Source organism: Haliotis asinina, chromosome 15, assembly GCF_037392515.1.
Source record: "Haliotis asinina isolate JCU_RB_2024 chromosome 15, JCU_Hal_asi_v2, whole genome shotgun sequence".
NCBI classification, from domain to species: Eukaryota; Metazoa; Mollusca; class Gastropoda; order Lepetellida; family Haliotidae; genus Haliotis; species Haliotis asinina.
In genome coordinates this window covers 28,838,845-28,859,631 of record NC_090294.1, presented here as the reverse complement: position 1 = coordinate 28,859,631, position 20,787 = coordinate 28,838,845, and the positions used below count along the sequence as shown (strand labels likewise).

General features: G+C 37.8%; 1 protein-coding gene across 2 annotated transcripts in view; it reads right to left on the bottom strand.

Moving 5' to 3' along the window:
- The window catches only part of LOC137266281 (protein FAM184A-like), a 98,653-nt gene that overhangs the window by 23,847 nt on the left and 54,019 nt on the right, over window positions 1–20,787 (bottom strand). For both annotated transcript variants that reach the window (XM_067801771.1, XM_067801770.1), the window contains exons 8-10: window positions 2,172–2,293; window positions 1,742–1,892; window positions 1,265–1,477 (exon numbers count right to left, since the gene is read on the bottom strand). In XM_067801771.1, the coding sequence (XP_067657872.1) occupies window positions 1,265–1,477; window positions 1,742–1,892; window positions 2,172–2,293 (486 nt within the window). The remainder of the gene's footprint in view (window positions 1–1,264; window positions 1,478–1,741; window positions 1,893–2,171; window positions 2,294–20,787) is intronic.

Below are 20,787 nucleotides of genomic sequence, written 5' to 3'. Positions count from 1 at the left end.
AATCAGCGGTAACAGATTAGCTAATTACATATAGTTTTGCTTCATTAATCCAGTGGTACATCAAAAAGGTTGGGATAATCCCTTCACACCATGAGCCCCATTCAGTGGTAATTGTTAAGTAACACTTGCGAGTTGAAGATGTCGTTAGTTTGTGATTTTGATCAATTAGTAGGTCTCACTTTTGGTTAGTTGGAGTAATACCTGTCATGCTTACTTCCTGTATAAAACACTGATCGTGTCAAAATGAGATCACGTGACGCTTGTCAGTCATAATGGCAAGTCCCGCCCCTAGGTGTAAAAGATGTGAAATTACTGCAGCACCAAAAAAATAAAAAAAAAGAGAAAACCCTAAAGCCAATTTTGATCTTATGTGTAAACATTTTGGTCAAGAATTTGGACAGTCTATCGGCAAGAGCACAATTTCGGAAATTGGATATGATATGTTTTGTGATTGGCTATGATCATTTGACAGACAGATGCAATCACGTGGTTGACACGTGATCCTACTTCGTAACAACGCTGCCAGTGACAAGTATGCCAATGTCAAACTGACCAACGTGAAAGTTGATTTCTTGCCCCCAAACACCACATCGCACATTCAGCCAACTTGTATACGTTCGTATTTTTTGTATTGCCATGTCAAAGGGAAGTAACCCTACTGTAGTTGTGTTCATAAAAGTTCGTTTCAGTAGTCCGTACGTTTCACTATCCGAACGTTTTTGATGAAAAACAGAAGTGTTCGGATTAACGCGGCCTGACTGTATCTGGGAATCCAATGGCTTCAAGAGAGGTCACTTTCTCCAAAGGTAAGATGGAATGAACATTTTGAACACCTTTCCATTACTGTCATTGCATTGCAGCTTTACCTGGAGAAACCTCACTTGATCGCTATGCTAAAACCCATGGCCCAGGTATGGATACAACAATCAAAGAATTAGAGTGAATCTTTGACAAGTGGAAGTTGACATCAAGGGTACACAAAACTGCATAGCAAATTCCAACTTCTTAGACATCTAGGACAACCATGCCTCCCAGCCTCAGCTGAACTGGTTTTTAGACGAACAAACTGAATATTTCACAAAACCATAAAATAACTGCAGCTGTTGATGCTACTTTATTGATGCCTTTTCTAAAACATGTGATGCCTAAAACATCACATGTTTTAGAGATATAACACTAAAATTGATAAAGTAACACAAGGCAATTCATGATTTCCCAGTCTTCTGGATACCCATCAACACCAACACAAGAACACATGACTTACCATTGCCTCAGCATTCATCGTGGAGGTGAGTTTCTGCATTTGGTCTTGGTGAGCTTCTTCCATCACTGCAATCTTGTTGGCATATTCTTGGGCAGCATCCAGCATCTCTTGCATCAACCTCTTCTTCTCAGCATCAGACTCTGACTTGATGGCCTCCAGCGCACTGTTGGACTTGGACTCAGATTGCTGAATACTCTGCACTAGCAGCGTGACCTGAAATCAGGAAACGGAAGTTACTGAAAAATGATCATCAAACTGCCCTGTTACGTGGGTGAGTGAAAATGAGTTTGCGGACTATATGATAGTGGCCTGTATAAAATTTAAGGATTGGGGCCACACAAAGCAGCTGTTGATGGTATGAGCAGCCATCTCACCCAAGGAGTTTACAATCAGCGAGGCTGCACATTGCAACCTGTTGAAAACCATGTTGAGGAGACAGCTAATGCTTCTATATCATGCCTGGGCTTTTGTCCTCACCTGCTTCTGCAGGTCTGATATTTTGGTCTCCAGGGATGACCGCATGGTGACCAGCTGATCATCTTTCAGCCTTGTCAACTCAGCCAGAGCAGACTTCTTCTCATCTTCCTTCTGCTCCACCAGCTCCTCTCTCAACTTCTTACACTCCATCCTACAACAAGACTACTATAAGACTTGCTGGCATGACTGCATCCATTGGAGCTCACAAAGTCAACAAAAATCCTCTACAAGATACAAGAGACCATTTATGCAGATATTGTGAACCATCTAGGAACATATTGTATAGAATTCAAAGTAAAAAAACAACAATATTAACGCCATCTTCACAACATTCTCTGGCAAACATGCTCTTGTCTGATCTCAAAAGCAATATACTTGGCCCAACTGAGCAATGTACTGAAATACTGAATTTGTAGTTCAGCGAGCTTACCTCAAAGTGTCTGTCCACTTTTTGTCTAGCTCGGTGGACAGCTGTTCCAGGCGTGTCTTCATCTCAACCTGATGTTCTTTCAACTTGCTGTTGTGCAGCAGCTTCAGCTTGTCCAGCTCTGCCTGCAACATCAGAACAAGAATAGTTTAGTTTGGGTGCAACTACAGCTCATCATGCAACTTGACCAACTTACTCCTGACTCTGTAAGGTGGTGCTTAGGATGGATAAATTCATGATGACCTATGTTCACTTTGCCAAATACATGAAATTCAGAAAAGATATGTTCACTTTTGACTGCAAGACCAATCTGACAATATCAGTACTTCATTGCTGAGATATCTGACCAATAGATATATGATTCATTTAAGTCACACTGAAACCTTATAGAGAAGTAAATTTTAAATGAAAGATAAACCATGTAACCATGGCTAAATGTTTTTATTATAAGTTGTGTCCTGGATGGAGGAACTTTCACCATTTCCACAGACTATTCACAAAGTTCCTGTCACTTCTGCAGGAACAAACTGGGATAGGTTGGCTGTGATGACTGAGACACCCTGCCAGTGCATATCCTGGACATTTTTGCTGCTGAATTTTAAAAAAAAAAACAGCCCCGTAGAATGAAAATACTTAGGCTTGGTTAGTGACTAAGATGCACTGACTTTCCATTCTATATTTCCAACCCAGCTGAAATAGTGACTGGGTATTTACTACATGAGCCTGATTGTGTGTCATGCCATACGTCACCATCTTGTAGTTTGTCTACAGAGCAGGTAGGATGGTCTTCACTCAGACACTTAGTAGTGTACAAATACAGAAGGGATTTTGTTACAAGAGCAAAAACAATTGTGAACAAGAACCTTCTGAAAGCTCCATGCTGCACATAGCTAGCAGACTCATTGTCTTTCAAGTGTTCATCAAACCAATCCCATCCAAGGAAAAGGCAGATCTTTGCAATAAAACACTAAGACTTTGTATTCATGTTCATGTTTTCAGGACTGTAACAGTCAACAAGTGTATCGTACAAAAGGATTTAAGTGTGTGCTTTTCCACATAGACATAATCAGACAGAATTCCATAAATTCTCTCACAAGCATTTTGCATTAATTACCAATAAAAACGTGGATGTGTACATGGAAATGTCAGTGTGGAATGGCAAATTTCATGTTTTATGGAATTCCACAATTCTTTGTCAAAGAATCTCATAAACAATATCAATAGGAAAACAGGTTCTGAATCAGTCTACCGATATGAGCTGGTGTCAGCAAACAGTTGTCTGGTACAATTCACCTGAGCCCTGCCATGAACATCTAACAGCCTCTTTGAAACTTCTCAAGTGCCACTGATCTGCACTTTGTAGGGTTAACAACTTGTTTTTTTATTTTGCCACTGACTTTTGGATGTGTACACTGCAAGATAGACAAATCTATGTTCAGGTGCTACAAATATTTGCAGGCAAATATACTAGTGATATCAAGCTATGCTTATACATTAACAATCACCAAGTGATCTAGATGAAATATATTCTGTAATATTCCTAAATAAACAAATTAATATTTTTCTTTTCCATCATCCAAATTTGCCTGCACAAACAGAGATAAGTGTATGTCTGTCATCATATGCATAATTAGATGACTGAAATACACAAAAGAGATTGTTTGAAAGAGAAGTATGCAAACATCAGATAAGAATGGATTTTTTACAAAAATAGACTAAAATCACACAAAACAAAAAAGCATCAGGGTGTTTTTTCATAAAAGAAATTCTGATGGAAACTGTCTAGCTTACCCCAAAATTGCTGTTTCAAGACAGAGTAGTCCACTAAATCTTGTTTCAGTCACATGAAAAGTGGTCCAATTTCTTTCAAGCAAACAACAAATATCAATGACGCTCCGGAGTATTCAACCACCATTAAAACAACTCAGCTGTATGACGCACGTCCCACCATGTATCATATGTAAATTGTTTTCTTATCATGAAGCACATTGTATTTATGTGACTTGGAATAAGCTTACGTTTGTTTCTGAAGAAACAAAGAGTGGGTCATGTATTGCACTGGAATCTATAGTATAAGACATAGCAAGACACTAGACTTTAAATGGAAGGTTCTGATAAAACACAACACAGGGCATGCTGGAAGTAAGAAAATAAGTACAAATGTTCTTCTCATTTGTGGTTGGGTATTATTAAATAGTAGGAGTAACATAAGGTATTACATTTTTCTGATTGTTTTCTAGTTGTATATCAGCAGTTCATGTCAGCGTAAGGAGATCCTGATTGTGATATTAACCAATGCTGTCATACCCACCATGACCAGTGGTGCCAAATGACAGTGTACAGAGCTCTGTATGATGTGAAAGGGCAGTATGAATGGTATTGTCTCAATACAGCGGCACTGAACTCTAGAGGTGTCATAAGTGGAGACTAACAGGAACGGGTTGTCGGGCTCATTGACTTGGTTGACACATATCACTGGAACACAACTGTGCAGATTGATGCTCATAATGTTGATCACTGGACTGTCTGGTCCAGATTTGATTATTTACAGACTGCCACCACATAGATGTAAAGTATCCCTGTATTTCATACTGATGCTAGTATGTCACACTATATCCATAACTGCCAAGGTTGAGAGCAGAGAGGATGCCTCAAAGAAACAAGTATCACTGGGAAACATTCAGCATGATCACTGTGATAGAGACAGTGTTTACCATGAGCCTCTGGATGCAGTCATGACAAGACAGGACTATGTTATGGAAAACAGCTTCCCTGTTAAGCATAAAGATAAAAACAATGCTTGTTATCCATAATACATGATAATACTACTTGTGATGATCAATGCAAAACACCCTTGAAATTTAATTCCTTTCAAAACATTTGAAAGAATGCTATGACTAAATCTGAGCACCACTGTCATTGAAATGTCCAACTGATTATCAAGTCATCAAGTGCTTGGTTATCTGAGACTGACCTCAACACTAACAGCAGAGAATTGAAACTGGTATCAATGCTGTTTACTCAACTGAAGTCTGAGAACAGAACAGCATGAGAACCAGCCACAGAAATGTTCAATCCATTCAATCCATGTTTTCAGAATATATCAGAAGGATATAACTGAATCAAGGTGTTCATTGTGTCCAATAAATCACTGACATCTTTCAAGATCATACACTCACATTATGTCATTTTCTACCATAACAAGCAACCCTCTTGTCTCTAATTAAAACTGTTCCTGTTTGACGTCTAGGTTGTTTACAACTACCAAATTTGGCAGACAGGAACCATTCAACTTTGTCTCCAAAATGACGGATGAAAGAAGGTTCTTTGCTCTTAGGTCCATAAAAATCCATATTACATAAGTATTCTCTTGTAGATCAAACATTCCTCTCCTTCTTTTTAAGGCTGGACTATTTATAAAAACAAAGAGGTGGGGACAATTAAATGCCAACGGAAATAATTATAAGGGAGGTGTATGAAGTTCAGGGGCTGATCTTGACATGTTTAAGTACAATGCTTTTTAATGAAGAAGGCTGACCTACATGTCTGTCTAATGAGGCAAGGGGGGGCGTCTCATACTGGAAATCAGATAATAATCTTCCAATGGAACTCAAGGGTTATTGGGCCTGCGCTGACAAACGGTCATGACAGATGACAAACAGTTGACTTTTGAAGAGCAATACATTCAATTTCCTTTGATGGTACATGCATAACTGAAATTATGCATCATTATTTCTTTCAAACCTGGACACATAGACAGGCCTAATCCAGCAACAATTCACTTTACTGGTGAATGGTTGGAAAATGCATGTAGATTCAAACTGACCCCGTATCAGTGTTTGCCTTTTACTTGAGGTCTGTTAAGGATTATAGAATTCTTAGCACTTTTGGTATTATGGTACAGACAAGAAATTTCGTTCTTGATGGTGAAAACATTTACACTTTATAGATAACTGTGACATCATACAAATGCAGATTATTGGTACACTTATGCAGAAGAATCTTCATCAATCTTGCAAAAACGTTTATATCAAAATCATATTTACAGGAAAATTTTGTGCATGGATCAGAGGAGACAAATCTTTCAAACATACTTCTATTTATCAATAGGCATTACAGACTAGAATCTTCTTAATATTCTTCCACTATAACAAGGGCAACAAAACAATGTGAAAATGTGAAAATATGAGACAGATAAAAATGCTCAACATTATTGATGCATCAACTGTACGTCATACTGGCGCAACCAACTCATTTGTTAGGATCATGGAAACATATTAGCTGTTGGGAAAACTGTGTGATCAATACAACATATCTAAAAAAGACTTCTTAGCAAGCAACAAACAGAATTATGACTGTATTTTACGTCCTGGGAGGCTTGACTCTCTCTGTGGCCTCTTTCATGTTACATAAAAACAAAAATGCAGAGTTTGGAATTCCATTGCCTGAAGAAATGAGTTGATTCTAACTCAGGCTTTGAATACAACATTCACCTAACTGCTTGACCTTTGGCTATCATGAATAGAAGATGTGCTGTTGAATATAACTATGACTTATTTGGCCAAACTTATATAATACACACATACAGCACGTAGGATTTGGCTTGCTAGACATGTCTAGCAGCATCAACGGCTTCTAGTTGGCTCTGCTGGCCTGAAGTTGTAGTCTTCTCCAACCTTCTTTAGGGAGCATCATCCACCATGATGCTTCATTAAAACAAAGGGGCAACAAAGCACAGATTGTTGAGGTCATACTGAGGAACACTGTTCATGATGTTGCCAACAAATATAGAAACTGGGATTGCTGGCAATTTTGTTGGACTGGAACCATTGCCACAGTGAGTGAGTGAGTGACCGAGTGGTATTACACCACTTTTAGCAATATTACAGTAACATCACAATGGGGAACACCAGAAATAGGCTTCACACATTGTTCTCATTGGATCTCCAGACAGTGTGAGGAGCAAGTGAGAATGAGCTAACAACTTTAATGAAAGGGTATGGTGCTTACCTTGTAACTACTGAGGGCTTATCTGCAACTCATATTCGGGTTCATAGACTTAAACCATGCCTGAGAGACACAACACTGTACCATGAATTATGGTAGGAATACATAATCAATAAAGAGAAAACATGCAGTGTTAAATAACAGCCAAATGAGACTGCGCATAATAACTTAACCCATTAATTCTTACCACAGGCTTCTCACACAGGATTCTGTTCTGTATGTGACCCTGCATGTCACTTTAATAACACCACAAGTGCAACCATCTTCTATCTCTTTATGGCAGATCTTCAAGAATTTTACACACACCACCTGAGACTAATTTCGAAACATGTAAAACAATACATACTTTTACATAAAATGTTATCTCAACTTCCACATGTCATTGCCACGGTGAGCAGAAAGTCAAACATTATCTTTTCACACCTCTTCAACACTGACATTTACCTACAGAAGCCTACCTACCACAAACATCCTTACTCTCAAAACACTTGCATCCAACCAGTCACTGTATTCCCCTGGTGCATCAAATGGCAAACCATCTAAAAAAAAACCCCCATAAACATCTGCATATGATTAATACAAACAGCTACAGAGAAAAAAATACAATTTTTGTTCTGACATTTGTTATCGTTATTTGGTACACATATGAAACATGTTGTGAAGAATTTAATTATGACCTGAACTGAATTTCCTCAATAACATATTTCTGATGAAAAAATGGCGAACACTGTCAAATATGAATAAAAGCAACTGGCACATCCTCTGACTTAGCCCTGTTGACAACCGGGGTTGGAGGTTTAGTTGTAGTGGGGGGTGAGTTGGGAGGATATTTCGGTTTATTCCATAATGAACTACAGATGGCCACAGGAAAATAAAATCATCTTTTGAGAATTTTACTGAATGAAATATCAGTGAATCTTGTGATGTAATCTGTGAGAAATAAGTTCAGTTTCAAGACACAAAAGAAAATACACAACACATCTTTTACCTTCTTATCAATGCGAATGAAATATTACTGTATCATTCCAAAACTGAGTTCCTCTAAAATGTGTCATGTGGAAGATGTCTGTCCTATCCATCCATCCATCCATCCTAACCATCTGTCCTATCTTCGCTTTATTATTCACCAGTTCCTATAATTAACAATAGATCTAAACAATACATATATTAAGCAATGACAACAACGTGAAGAATGACTAATTACTAGCATTACTCGTACTCACGTGTCATATGTCAAACAATGGACACCTGAACAAAAGTCACTCAATCAGTACGTCCGATAGTCCACACAGGTGCAACCACGCAACACACATTTCTTAGAGACTATTTGAAAGGCCGAGACCATCCAGCGTGGATAGGTTTCATGACACTTACCTGGAGATCAACAGCTTTGCCGATACTCACTGAACTGGTCCTTCATCAGTGCCAATTTATTAGAGTCATTCCATTTAATTTAATCCCTTTGAACTGTTTTAAGTTCATCTGGCCTATGCAACAAGTGTTGCAAGTCACAAAATTATTGTAACGTACAAAAGTTTGTTGGTCGCCACTCGCAAAAATATCATGACGCAATAAAAATCGTGATTTACAGTATAAAGAATTATAAGCGTATAATCGTAAATCAAAAGTGCAATATCAGTAATTGAAGTTGTGCATTGCATATTGTCATCAGCAGACAGACATGCAGACATATAGGTGTCAATAAACCAGACATTGAATTTTCCCTGTGACAGAGTCTGCTTATCACAATCAACATGGTTTTCTTCCTGTAATGAGTAGATTATTTACTTGTTTATGTACACAACCAAGATTAAACTACTGCTCACGACCCCATACTCCAAACAGGCATGCTGTTTCATGCACGAAAAACCTACACCCTGCGCATGCGCTATGAGCGCACCGCAGCATAGCTGTTGCAACCACATTTCCCCCAGCGCTGGGGGAAAATTAGTGAATCGTTTGAACTCCTATTTCGCTGGCTTTTTTCATCGCATTTTTTAAACTTTATAGGCTGAATTGACATTTTTGATGATTTGTTTCGGTAATTGCATACCGAAAAGTATCAGAATCTGCAAAGTTGTGTTTTACATTACATGTGACCTTTAATGCACCTACATCCATATTGTGTTTGACACCTTTATTGACCTCTCAGAATAATTAGATATTTTTGAGAAGTGCATTTGCAGTTATTAATTGACAACTTCATTTGAGATGCCTTAGTGTTGCAGTTACATGAGCAAGATCAGGGGAACTTCTGATTCCTTTCCATGACAAGACATGCACCTGTATCTGTTTGCAGGATGTGGACTGGATGCATATCTGAAATAGCTGACTTTTATACCTGCCTCATACATTGTTTACTAGATTCAAGAATGAAGCATGAGCTTCGTTCAATATATTCTACTGTGACAAATAATGGACATTATTGAGTGTACTGAGCAATATCTTAGGGTCTGTTATTGATATCTGTTGTCATATATTTGACTTATGAGACTGTCTTGATTCACAGTCAAATAATCCAGTGTATTTAAACATAATTTGTTGATTATTCATTCGGTAATTATTTACTAGGTTCAGTTAGAATTTAGGTAACTCAGAATGAAAGGAACACATCTTTCAAAGTGTAGAAGTTGCTTGCTCGTACTGAAGATTAACTGTATTCATGAACTGCTCTACTGATAAAGAAGTTTTAAATAAATGGACATAAATAATGTCTTAGAAAAATTCAGGATCAGTTACTGTTGGTAGCCCATACCTTCTTTCGCCTATTAATTCCTCGAGGAACAAAGGGCTCCAACAGCACCCAGGTACCTTGTATGTGGACTACTAATACATCCTTGCCAATGGCTTGGGCACATAGGCTAATATACATACACACAGAGGGTCTAGTTGACAACAAACATTAGTTCACATTTTTATTGTAGGCTGTTGACAATTTTCATTGCCAAAATATTAAAGGTGACAGTTTTTTTCTTGTGAAAGATAAGACATTTCAATGCAGATGTACTTTATACCCCTGTACAATTGGTCTAGTTTCTTGATGGCTGATGTCTTTTCTCACCTTTCACATTGAATGTGGCTGCTATTGATACATGAATGAATTGTCCCAACAACTAAATACTTCATTAAACTTGGTCTCAACATGTTCACAACAAAGGTTAAAGCAACAGCATCCAAAGGATGATTATTTGTGTAGGGCAGTCCTTGGCCTCCATTTTGGCATTTCTTTTCAAAGTCTTGACATTAAAACAGTGTTTTTCTCAAATGTCTCCATCAGTTCTAGGCAATTTTCAGTGAGTTTCAACAAATGGAGCCTCGTGATAAGAAGAGGGATCAGGAAGCACACAGTCTCACATATCATCGTTTCAAAGAATTTGCCATTTGGAAGCCTCACCATGCACTCTTGTAACCAGGCTGCCTTCAGAAATTATTTTCTCGGCTTGAAGAACATATGTGACGATTTTCACATACAGCTATATAATGAGTGAGATACTGTCATGTGTTGGAAAGCAGAGACAATAAACGATATATCAGGCTGTCTAAAAACTATTTTCTAATTAATAATGAGTCCAGGGTATGCTATAAGTGTTTCTGAAAACGCAGCAAAGGTTTACCCTTATATATGCTTGCGCAGTTTTAAAGGGATAATTATTTGTTGAAAGAATTGTTTGTAAGGAAGAACCCAACCTCTCTCTTCCTTTGGTGTAAATATTTATCTAGAGAAATTTTGCAAGAGAGTACTCATAAATTTGATACCTTAACAACATACCAAGTTGTATTACACTGATGTAAATGGATATGTTGCATAAAAGTCATGTGTATGCAATAAGTGTGTTCATTTTGTGACAGGTTTTCAACATAAAGTTAATTGACTAATGTTTTACCAACAACACAAATTGTTTCATGAAATATTTCCATTCAGTAAAAATACTTTGAAGTGCACAAGTGAACTTTTCCAAAATGTGCACATGCCTTTTCCAGAGGTGAATCTGTACTTGGAATACAAAGCAGAGACCTGTTGGAATTACTCCCAGACACACAAAGCTATGACATGCCTCACCAGTGAAACTGTTAAATCCTGAACATATGCTATGCATCTATGCTGCAAGAACTCATTGTTACAATTTTCCTTTGTGACACACATGGTATGGTTAATAGACTAGTCTATGCCAACTAACCATGCTGAAAAATTCACCAGTTGACTTGTCTGTCCATGAAAAAAAGCACTCTAAAAACAAAACTTTGTCTACTTTTAACCCTGGATGAAGTCATCGCTGTGTTTCAGAGTAATCACTCACCAAAAGGAAAAATGCTGTGTTTGTCTAGAACACAGAAATATACCAGCCTCTGTTCTCAAGTTTGTATATCAAAATAGCTTCAGATGTCAAATACAAGATGATTATGATCTTACAGTAATGTGGCTAACAATCTGGTAGAGTGATAACATACACAGCTGACTCAAAAATATGTATTTAAATAAATGTATATGACAGCCCTTTAACTATCATACTAGTACATCTTAGTGAACTCCTTTGTACTGCACCAAGACTGTACTCATCAGTGCAGAGTCTACTTCACCTCTAGCCAAATCTCTCTACCTCCTACATATCTGACCTGACGCCCACTGTGTACCTCCCTACACATCTGACCTGATCTCCTTTGCATACCTCCTACACATCTGACTGAATTTCCTCAGTGTACCTCCTACACATCTGACCTGATATTCTGTGTACCTAGTAGGCATCTGACCTTATCTCCTCAGTGTACCTCCTACACATCTGACGTGATGTTTTGTGTACCTCCTACACATCTGACCTGATCTTCTGTGTGCCTCTGACACACATGACCTGATCCCCTCAGTGTACCTCCTAGACATCTGACCTGGGGGTTACCTTAGTCTAAGGTAACCTTAGTGCAATGTTAAAGAATGGAAGTTAAGGTTAACCTTAGCAAAAGTTGCTTCATGAAAGGAGCCCCTGATCTCCTCTGTGTACCTCCTAGACATCTGACCCAATCTCCTCTGTGTATCTCCTACACATCTGACCTAATCTCCTCTGTGTGCCTCTTACACATCTGACCGCATCTCTTGTGTACCTCCTACAAACATGACCTGATCTCACCTGTGTACCTCCTATACATCTGACCGAATCTCCTCTGTACCTCCTACATACCTGACCTAATCATTTCAGTGTATCTCCTACACATCAGACCTGATCTCCTCTGTGTACCTCCTACACACCTGACCTGATCTCATCTGCATATCTCCTACATACCTGATTTGATCTCATTTGCGTACCTCTTGCACATCTGACCAAATCTCCACAGTGTACCTCTTGCACATCTGACCAAATCTCCTCTGTGTACCTCCTACACACCTGACCAAATCTGTTCAGTGTACGTCTTACACATCTGACCAAATGTCTCTCTGTGCCTCCTACACATCTGACCTGATATTTCTTCAGTGTACCTCCTGTAAAATGAAACCTAATCCCTTCCTTGAACCATCTACACATCTAACCTGATCCCCTTCTTGAACTTCCTACATAGTAATAATTCAGATAAAACTCCCTCATTGAACCTGGGGGTAAGACTGCCAGATCCAGGCCAAGCCCCTTGCAGCGCTACACACACGCTGACCTCACCCCCTCCTGATGTTCATACACACCTACATCATTCTAATGCAGTTTTCTTGTTTCAATTAGTGACAAGTCCTTTGATCAAGAACATTCAGACCTTAAACTCTTCACTCAACGGCTTGCATACATAAATATATCTTCCCAAAATAAACAGATTAGGCAATTACAGCACATATTTATTTATAATTCCAAGAGGACATGGGCACTTTGTGAATTGAATTACATAAAGGTCATAGGTGTGTGGGAATCGAAATTGAAATTGAAATACAAAAGGAAACATCAAAATTCAAATCAGGCAAATTAGCAGGAGTAATTCTACTCTTCTAGTCCTGCAATGTGATTTCATTTGGGTGTGGATCGCACACTATGTAATGCTTCAAAACAAGTAAATTAATATCCTAATTACTTTCAAACCATACCTTATTTCACTTCCAATAAACAAACTAGTGTTCATTCATCCCCACCAACACCATCTAGTCATCTATAAATCAAACCTCTAATCTATTTATTTATTAATATTTAGACTGCAAGTTAAACCATTCAGACACTAGAAACTTTTCAAACATTCTTTCATCCAGCCATGATGGCTTGGTACAACTGCATCTGTCTGATTACAGTATTAATAAAGACTCTAATGCACAAATTATAAATATTTAAATAGTAAATCACTGGCCTTGTGTCACTAGGGACAGTTGCAAAGCCTAACATACCACGACATGGGCAGATTGTACTACATTGTGAGAAAGAGTGCAGCTGTGCTAACATAGGGACACTTCCAAGACATTCACTAGAAGAGATCTGGGTCCATTTTCATAAACAGAAGCTATTTCCCTGCTAAAATAATCACAAAAAGACCTCAATTTGATGTTTATTATTTCAAGTAAAGCTGAGCACCTGGAGTGCCCCAGTGAACAGATTAATCACTGGGGATAGAGAGTAACCTATGTCATATTTGGGATCACACTTTCTTAGCAAAGTACAAATTCTAGTACTCTTTTGCTTGAGTCCCATCTGGGATTCGAACCTGCACCCTCACAGTCAGGCACCTCTTCACTCTCTTCTGTAAGCTCTCACACGCAGGATTATGTTATGGAACGAACGTGACGTTCTGTATAATACTGAATACCTACAAATATGGGTTATATGAGGAAGTCCAGCAGTATAAGCATTTGCCTATGACCCTCACAACATTGGCCTCCATTCACAAAGCACTAAGGTGATCATAACCTTAGTGCAATGTTAAAGAATGGGAGTTAAGGTTAATATTAGTAAAGGTTGCTTCATGAAAGAGAACCAGTTTGACAGAATAAGATTCTGAAAATGAACATATTTTGCGGAAGAAAAAGCTCCAAAATCACAATCAAATCAAAGAAACAGGAGAACAGAGACTCATTTCATTTTCAGAAAATTCATTTTCTTGTAATTTCCTGAAATAGAGGAAATCTAGACTTGTCACACAATTTAAATTTGGGCTTTCTTAGATATATTTGTTTCAGGGTCTGTACGGCACAGTACCAGATCGATTGTGCTCCACATAGCAGACTCCCTGAAGAGCTACAGTGTGTCAAGCTCATGTAAGCATGAATAATATTGCTTCTAAAACCATACCACATACGTTCAATAGTTTGTTAACTGCAGTAGTTAAGAAAATAGGTCTGAAGGGGAGTTAATGCTAAAAGGATGTTAGGACAAACTGACACCAAACACAAACTCAATTGACAATGTCAGTTCATCTCAAGTAACTGCACAATGGTCAAGTCTTAATGGAACTATGTGTAAATCTTGCTAAGCAGGTCCACTTATTATTCCCCTATTTCCAAGCATATAAAGAAACTCATCCACTCCTCCTCATCCATTCACTCATCAAAATTGGCAAGTCAATGAATCATGGCATTTACAGTCACATTTGAATGGCATTTATGAGAAAAAATACACAGCTAACTTTGTCCCTTGCTGTTAGTGTTGCTATCTGAGATATCTGTTTGCCGCACCCATCAGACAGAGCTTCAGCATAATTGTCTTTTACATAATGGGAAAACATGAACTGTTTCTAACATATCCAACAGATGTAGATCCCAAACCACATCACTGCACACTGCAACATGAAACCATGATTTACTGTCAGCTTGGCAGATAAGAAATGTCAGCTTCTTTAGAAAAAAGCATTAATTGACCCGGCAAGATTTCAGAAAAACTGGAGTCTGAAAGAATTTTAAAGAAATTTCTTCACTTCTTATTTTCTTTATTAACACCCATCTTTGTGTTGTGTCAGAATAATCTAAATCTGCATCCAGCTGAGTAGATGCACTGTGTGCCTTCTCCACACATGGGCTGGTCAGGGTGCTAACTTTGTCTAGAAAAGAGCGACTGTGCCCTCTCTGTAGCTCACCAGCAGTTGCACATGAGTTCCATTATCTTTTTAAAAGCGAAACCTTCATTCCAAATGATCTATTTTTATCCCAATTCAATTTCTACAATGGCCAAATCTCTCAAAAATGGTGAATCTTCTCAAATCCAAAAGAACAAACACTTTACTTAACTTGGTAAAATATTTTGGAATTGATTAAAAAAAACTTCCAAATAGATCACTTTTGTAACATTTACTTTTCGAATTAGTTTTGACATACTGAGGGAAAAAAATAAGGGATCTTATGAATGTTCCTTTATTTTTTCCTAGGTTTCTTCACAGCTTTCGCACAACTTGTGAAGAAACCTGGAACAAAGTATAGGATCACTTGTCTTTTCATGTGATCCATTATTTTTTTCCTTCAGTATATATCCATGTTTATGTATTATAAATGATGTCAATGTCACTTTGTACATCTTCGCTATCTTGGTATTTATTGTATTCATTTCCATTTATTTGTCTCATGTACCACTTTTGGTGGGTTGTTCAGAAATAAAGACGATAAGGTATTCAACAGGGCCCTTATTCTCGATTCAAATTTCTTGAATTTGATCGTAGCCAATATGTTAAGAATGTGAAGGGCTACGAACGTTTTGAGAATAGCTAATCAGAACACTTTACGATTGCCTCTAAATTGCTTGTAGGATGCTGATCAAATGTCAGATTTTTTTAAGACATACTTCAGTCATGTGTAAGCATATGTGAGTATTTCAAGTATACAGAGGTACAGAGGAGTATTTCAGATAAGATTACATAAACAATGCATACTACTAACCCACTGCAATTCACTGGTTGGCAACATCTAGGAATTATGTGAAAATATATTAGTTATTATAAGTCTGAATGAAATCAACTTGTTGCACTGCTCAGCAAAGATGATTTTTTCTGTATGGAGGAAATATGCATTCACATTATGGCAAGTGGGCATGCAAGCTAAGATCAAACATACCTACTCCAAACTGGACAAAGTGAAGTGTAGAGGAGCTTGTGTTCTGATAGTGAAGAAGCAGAGGAACACTGTGAGAGGAAGATGAGAATGAACAGCTGGAAGAGGAGGAGCCAGCATTGGAAGACAAAGAATATGTGGTAGTGAAATAGGAAGGAGGAAGAAATGAAGAAGAAAAGATGACAGAAGAAGAGTGAGTGATTGTGGTTTTATGCCTTTTTTAAGCAATATTCCGGCAATATCATGGCAAGGGAGATCAGAAATGGGCCTTCAGATATTGTGCAACTGGAGAATTGAGTCTGGCTTTTCGACATGATGAGCGAACGCTTTTAATGCTAGGCTACCCCACTGCCCCTGTAGAAGAAAAGGAAAATGAGAAATGGAAAAGAAGAGGAAGAAACAATAGCACAATAGAAAATAACTGAAGAACAAAAGTGAACTTCTGTGCATTTGGAAAGTGTGGATATACCTTGGACATCAACAATGCTTGAAATATTTGTGACCCAAGGACAGAACTTTCACCATCTAGTGGTGGTTAATTAGCACTGCTGACCACATCATTAAAAGTCACGTGTACTACAGGATGGTCATCTGTGTAACCGTGCTGTAAGTCCCAGGCAGAGGAAATGCTACTGTTACGGCGTGCGTAGAGGGGACGGAAGTTTAGATGGGCAAATGAGGCTTTAAGTGTACAACTCAAGAGGTTAGAGTACACCATAATTTGCCCTAAGTGCCCAGTTTAACTTGCTGAGTTATGGTTCAAACCTTTACATAAGAGAAGATTGGGAAATGTGACTTAGATCATTGCATACACCTCTGACACATCTGTCCAAAGAATATTGTAGTGAACAGAGGAAACAGAATCAATTGAAATAACGACTGTAAGCCAATGACTATTGACGTATTAGACATTTATAACAGAATACACTTGACTATGAAAATCCTAAAAAGAAGGTATATCTGCCTCATGCCAAAAAGGCCAGTGCCCCGTTTCAGAAAGCTCTCGTAAGCCTAAGATCTTGTAACTTTTCTCATAGCATCCATAGCTCCTGTGTTACAGTGTAGGGGATACAATGGCTATGAGAAAACATACGAGGTCTTAGGCTTATGAGAGTTTTGTGAAACAGGGTCCAGATTAATATAATTTCTAGTTTTAATTTTCACAGTCAATATGCTAAGGGGTAAAGAGCGAAAAAAGCATTTCAGGGCTGAATTGAGGATAATATCTGAAACATATTTGAAAAACAAATGTCAAAACCTTCTACACACATTATGAATCAATAAGTAAAAAAATTGGATATCTTAATTTTTGTAAGCGCTTAACAACAAAGGAGTGAATTATAACATACTAGTATGTCTGTGAGGAATGAGTTAGTTTAGTTTTACACCACACTCAGAAATAAATATTCCAGCTGCATGGCAGCAGTCTGTAAATGATTGAGTCTGGACCAGACAATCCACTGATTAACAGCATGAGCATTGCTCTATGCCATTTGTATACAATGATACTGTCATATGTGTCAACCCAGTCAGCAAGCTTTGTTAAACAGGAAGTACAGAATGTAAAGAATTATTGTGAAATGTCAAAAAGCCAGACAGTTGTTGAGACCCCAACTGAACACTTATAAAATGTGAAAATGAGCATGTAGAGTCATAAATCTATGACTGTGGCAGAGTCAACAAATGTACATTCAGGGGTCATCTCAAAAGTAATAAGGCACCTGATCTGTAGATTGTTTGATAAAGCTATACATCCTGTATAGATTTACTCAGGATGAAAGAAACCCATGCTATCGCCAACCTAAGAGAAATTCAATAAATTGTTGCAAAGGAGACGATAACGTGCGCATGACATTTTTTGGAAAATCTAACACATCACAAAGGGTAATTTGCCAACCACAGTCAACTAATCAGACAGTTCACCCATCCTATTCCAGCTAGTGATAACCCTCGAGATACTCCAATGCATTATCCTGCATCATTACTGTACTCTGTCACAGGATTGGTTGGGGAAGAGTAAATGACATCCTGGTTGGACATAAAATCTGGGATTTTACCACAGAACAACCACTGCGCTATTACCACTGATGCAGAACAAAACATCTCTCATTACAACAGGCACTGAGTCCCCAAATTATTATTCTCTTGCACAGAATGTCTCGCCGTTTCCATCACAATGCTCCCTTGTTAACTGCCATATGAAAATGCTATCATATTTTTCCAAAATAATTTGGCACACATGATCAAATATCCTCTCCGACTTTTTCCTATCAGTCTGATTACTCCCAGTGGACATGCTTTTAGCAGTATGGCTATTTCATCTTACGTACAAGTGTCTCCATGTGAGTCAGTTCAGCTGGAGTTTCCTCAGAATGTTTTAGGAAATGCAAAAAATGACTTTGCATGTTTCTCTGAATCTAATTAGACGTTGTAAATTATGATTCACAGTGTAATTATGTTATTGCTCAGTCAGAATCTCTGTGATGATAAATCCCTGGTATCTATTGTATGTAGATGTGCCCTGGGGAAAGCTAGGCTGATCAACATGGCTCAAGATGCATGGAAGCAGTACACCTGTTCGTACTTATATACTTGCAACTGTATTTTGAAATCCATTTCTCACATTCCATTTTCTTTCATACCCTAATTTAAAGTATTTATACCTTTTTTCAAAAGAGCTATTTCTGTCATTCTTAGGATAGTGGCACTGATGAGTGTATATCTTCAGAGGAACAGTTGGAATATAACATACTTGTTTCTTACACATGGCTACATACAGTGAGTGAATGTGCTGAGTTGTGTATATAGTGTGTGTGTGAATGTGTTGGGCTGTGTATACAGAGTATTACAGTCTGAGAATGTGTCGAATTGTGTATAAAATGTGTAAATGTGTTCAGTTCTGTATACAATGTGTGAATGTGTATACAAATTGTGGAGTTTGTGTTGGGTTGTGTAGTGTGTGAATGTGATAGGTTGTGTATACAGTGTGCAGGGTTGTGCATGCAGTGTGCAAATGTTTTGGGTTGTGTATACAGTGTGCTACAGTATATGGAAGTGTTGGTTTGTGTTTACAATGTGTTATAGTGTGTGAATGTGCTGGATTGTGTATACAATGTGTGAATGTCTTGGGTTGTGCATACAAGTTGTTAAGCTGTGTATACAATGAGTGAATGTGCATAGTTATGTATACCATGTTGGCTGTACAGTGAATGACTGTGCTGGTTTGTGTATACAGTAAATGAATGTGTTCGATTGTGCATACACTGAGTGAATGTGTTCAGCTGTGTATTAGTAAGTGAATGTAATGAGTTTGGTACACAGTGATTGCACATGTTTGTTAGTCTATGGATTGTAACAGCATTTCAAAGCCAGATAAAATATGAATGACGCTGTACATCATCAGTTGAACCTCTGATATGTGGTGTGATATGTAAGGAGAAGAACCTAGAGTAAATACATCCCTGGCACAGCTACTTCAAGAAGGATGTTCTGCTAAACATCAAAGCTGAATGTCCATGTCATAAAGGGGATCTGCTTCTTAGAATAGTACAGTGATAATTAATGGGATGAAACATAGTTCCCTGCCCAAAATCAGAAATGTCAAGTTTGTTGTGGTACTGTCTAGTCTCATCAAAATATTCATCAAAACCATTAAAAACATCATTTATATATTTCAACCTTGATCTAAATGGGCATCAGAATTTTTATGTGCATAATATCACTTTCTTGATGAATACAAAGAATTGGCAGACATTTCTGAAAATCATTGAAAAAAAAGGATTTTCCATATTACTATGAACAACCAAATTCACAAACCCACCAAAAAAAGCATCAAGTGATAAACCATAAGGTTAAACCATCTTCCACTACACATCTAAATATAAAAACGCCACTGAAGCAACTTAACTTGAAATTAGTGTGAGTGAGTGAGTGAGTGAGTTTAGGTGTATGCTGCCTTTTAGCAATATTTCATCAACATCACAGTGGACACCAGAAATGGTCTTCATGCATTTTAACCATGGGGAATCAAACCCGGATCATTGGCGTGATGAGTGAATGCTTTAACCACTAGGCTACCGTGCCACCCCATAAATTTATGAGGGATGCAAAAGTGAGATATAACATACCTTGAACGATGTTTGTATTGTGACAGATGATTGTGTCTATAAATATCACCACTGACATACTAAATCGCTGCTAAACATTACCACACATTAAGCTTTAAAGGAAACACAATTACTAAGTATCTACAATAAGATATCATGACATTATATAGCAACCAATAGGCAATGTAAATAGCAGCAATACTGCGTATACCATGTGTGAATATGTTGGTTATATCTGTCCATATGTAAGTCTAGGACTTCCATATAAATTACCCAAACTTACATTCAGACTATGTATCAAGCTCCTCTTTATTTTATCACATTTCATTATTACCATTTCATGAATCACATCTTGCATATATTCAAAATAAACCCCATATGTCTTCCTATACACCCTAACATTCTGATAACTCCTAATAAACATCCTTCTGAGTAAAATCTGCAAGAAGGAAAGGGAGACAGCCACATTTATCAAAGGAGGCAGATGATTGGAGTATAGAGTTATCAAGCTTAACTT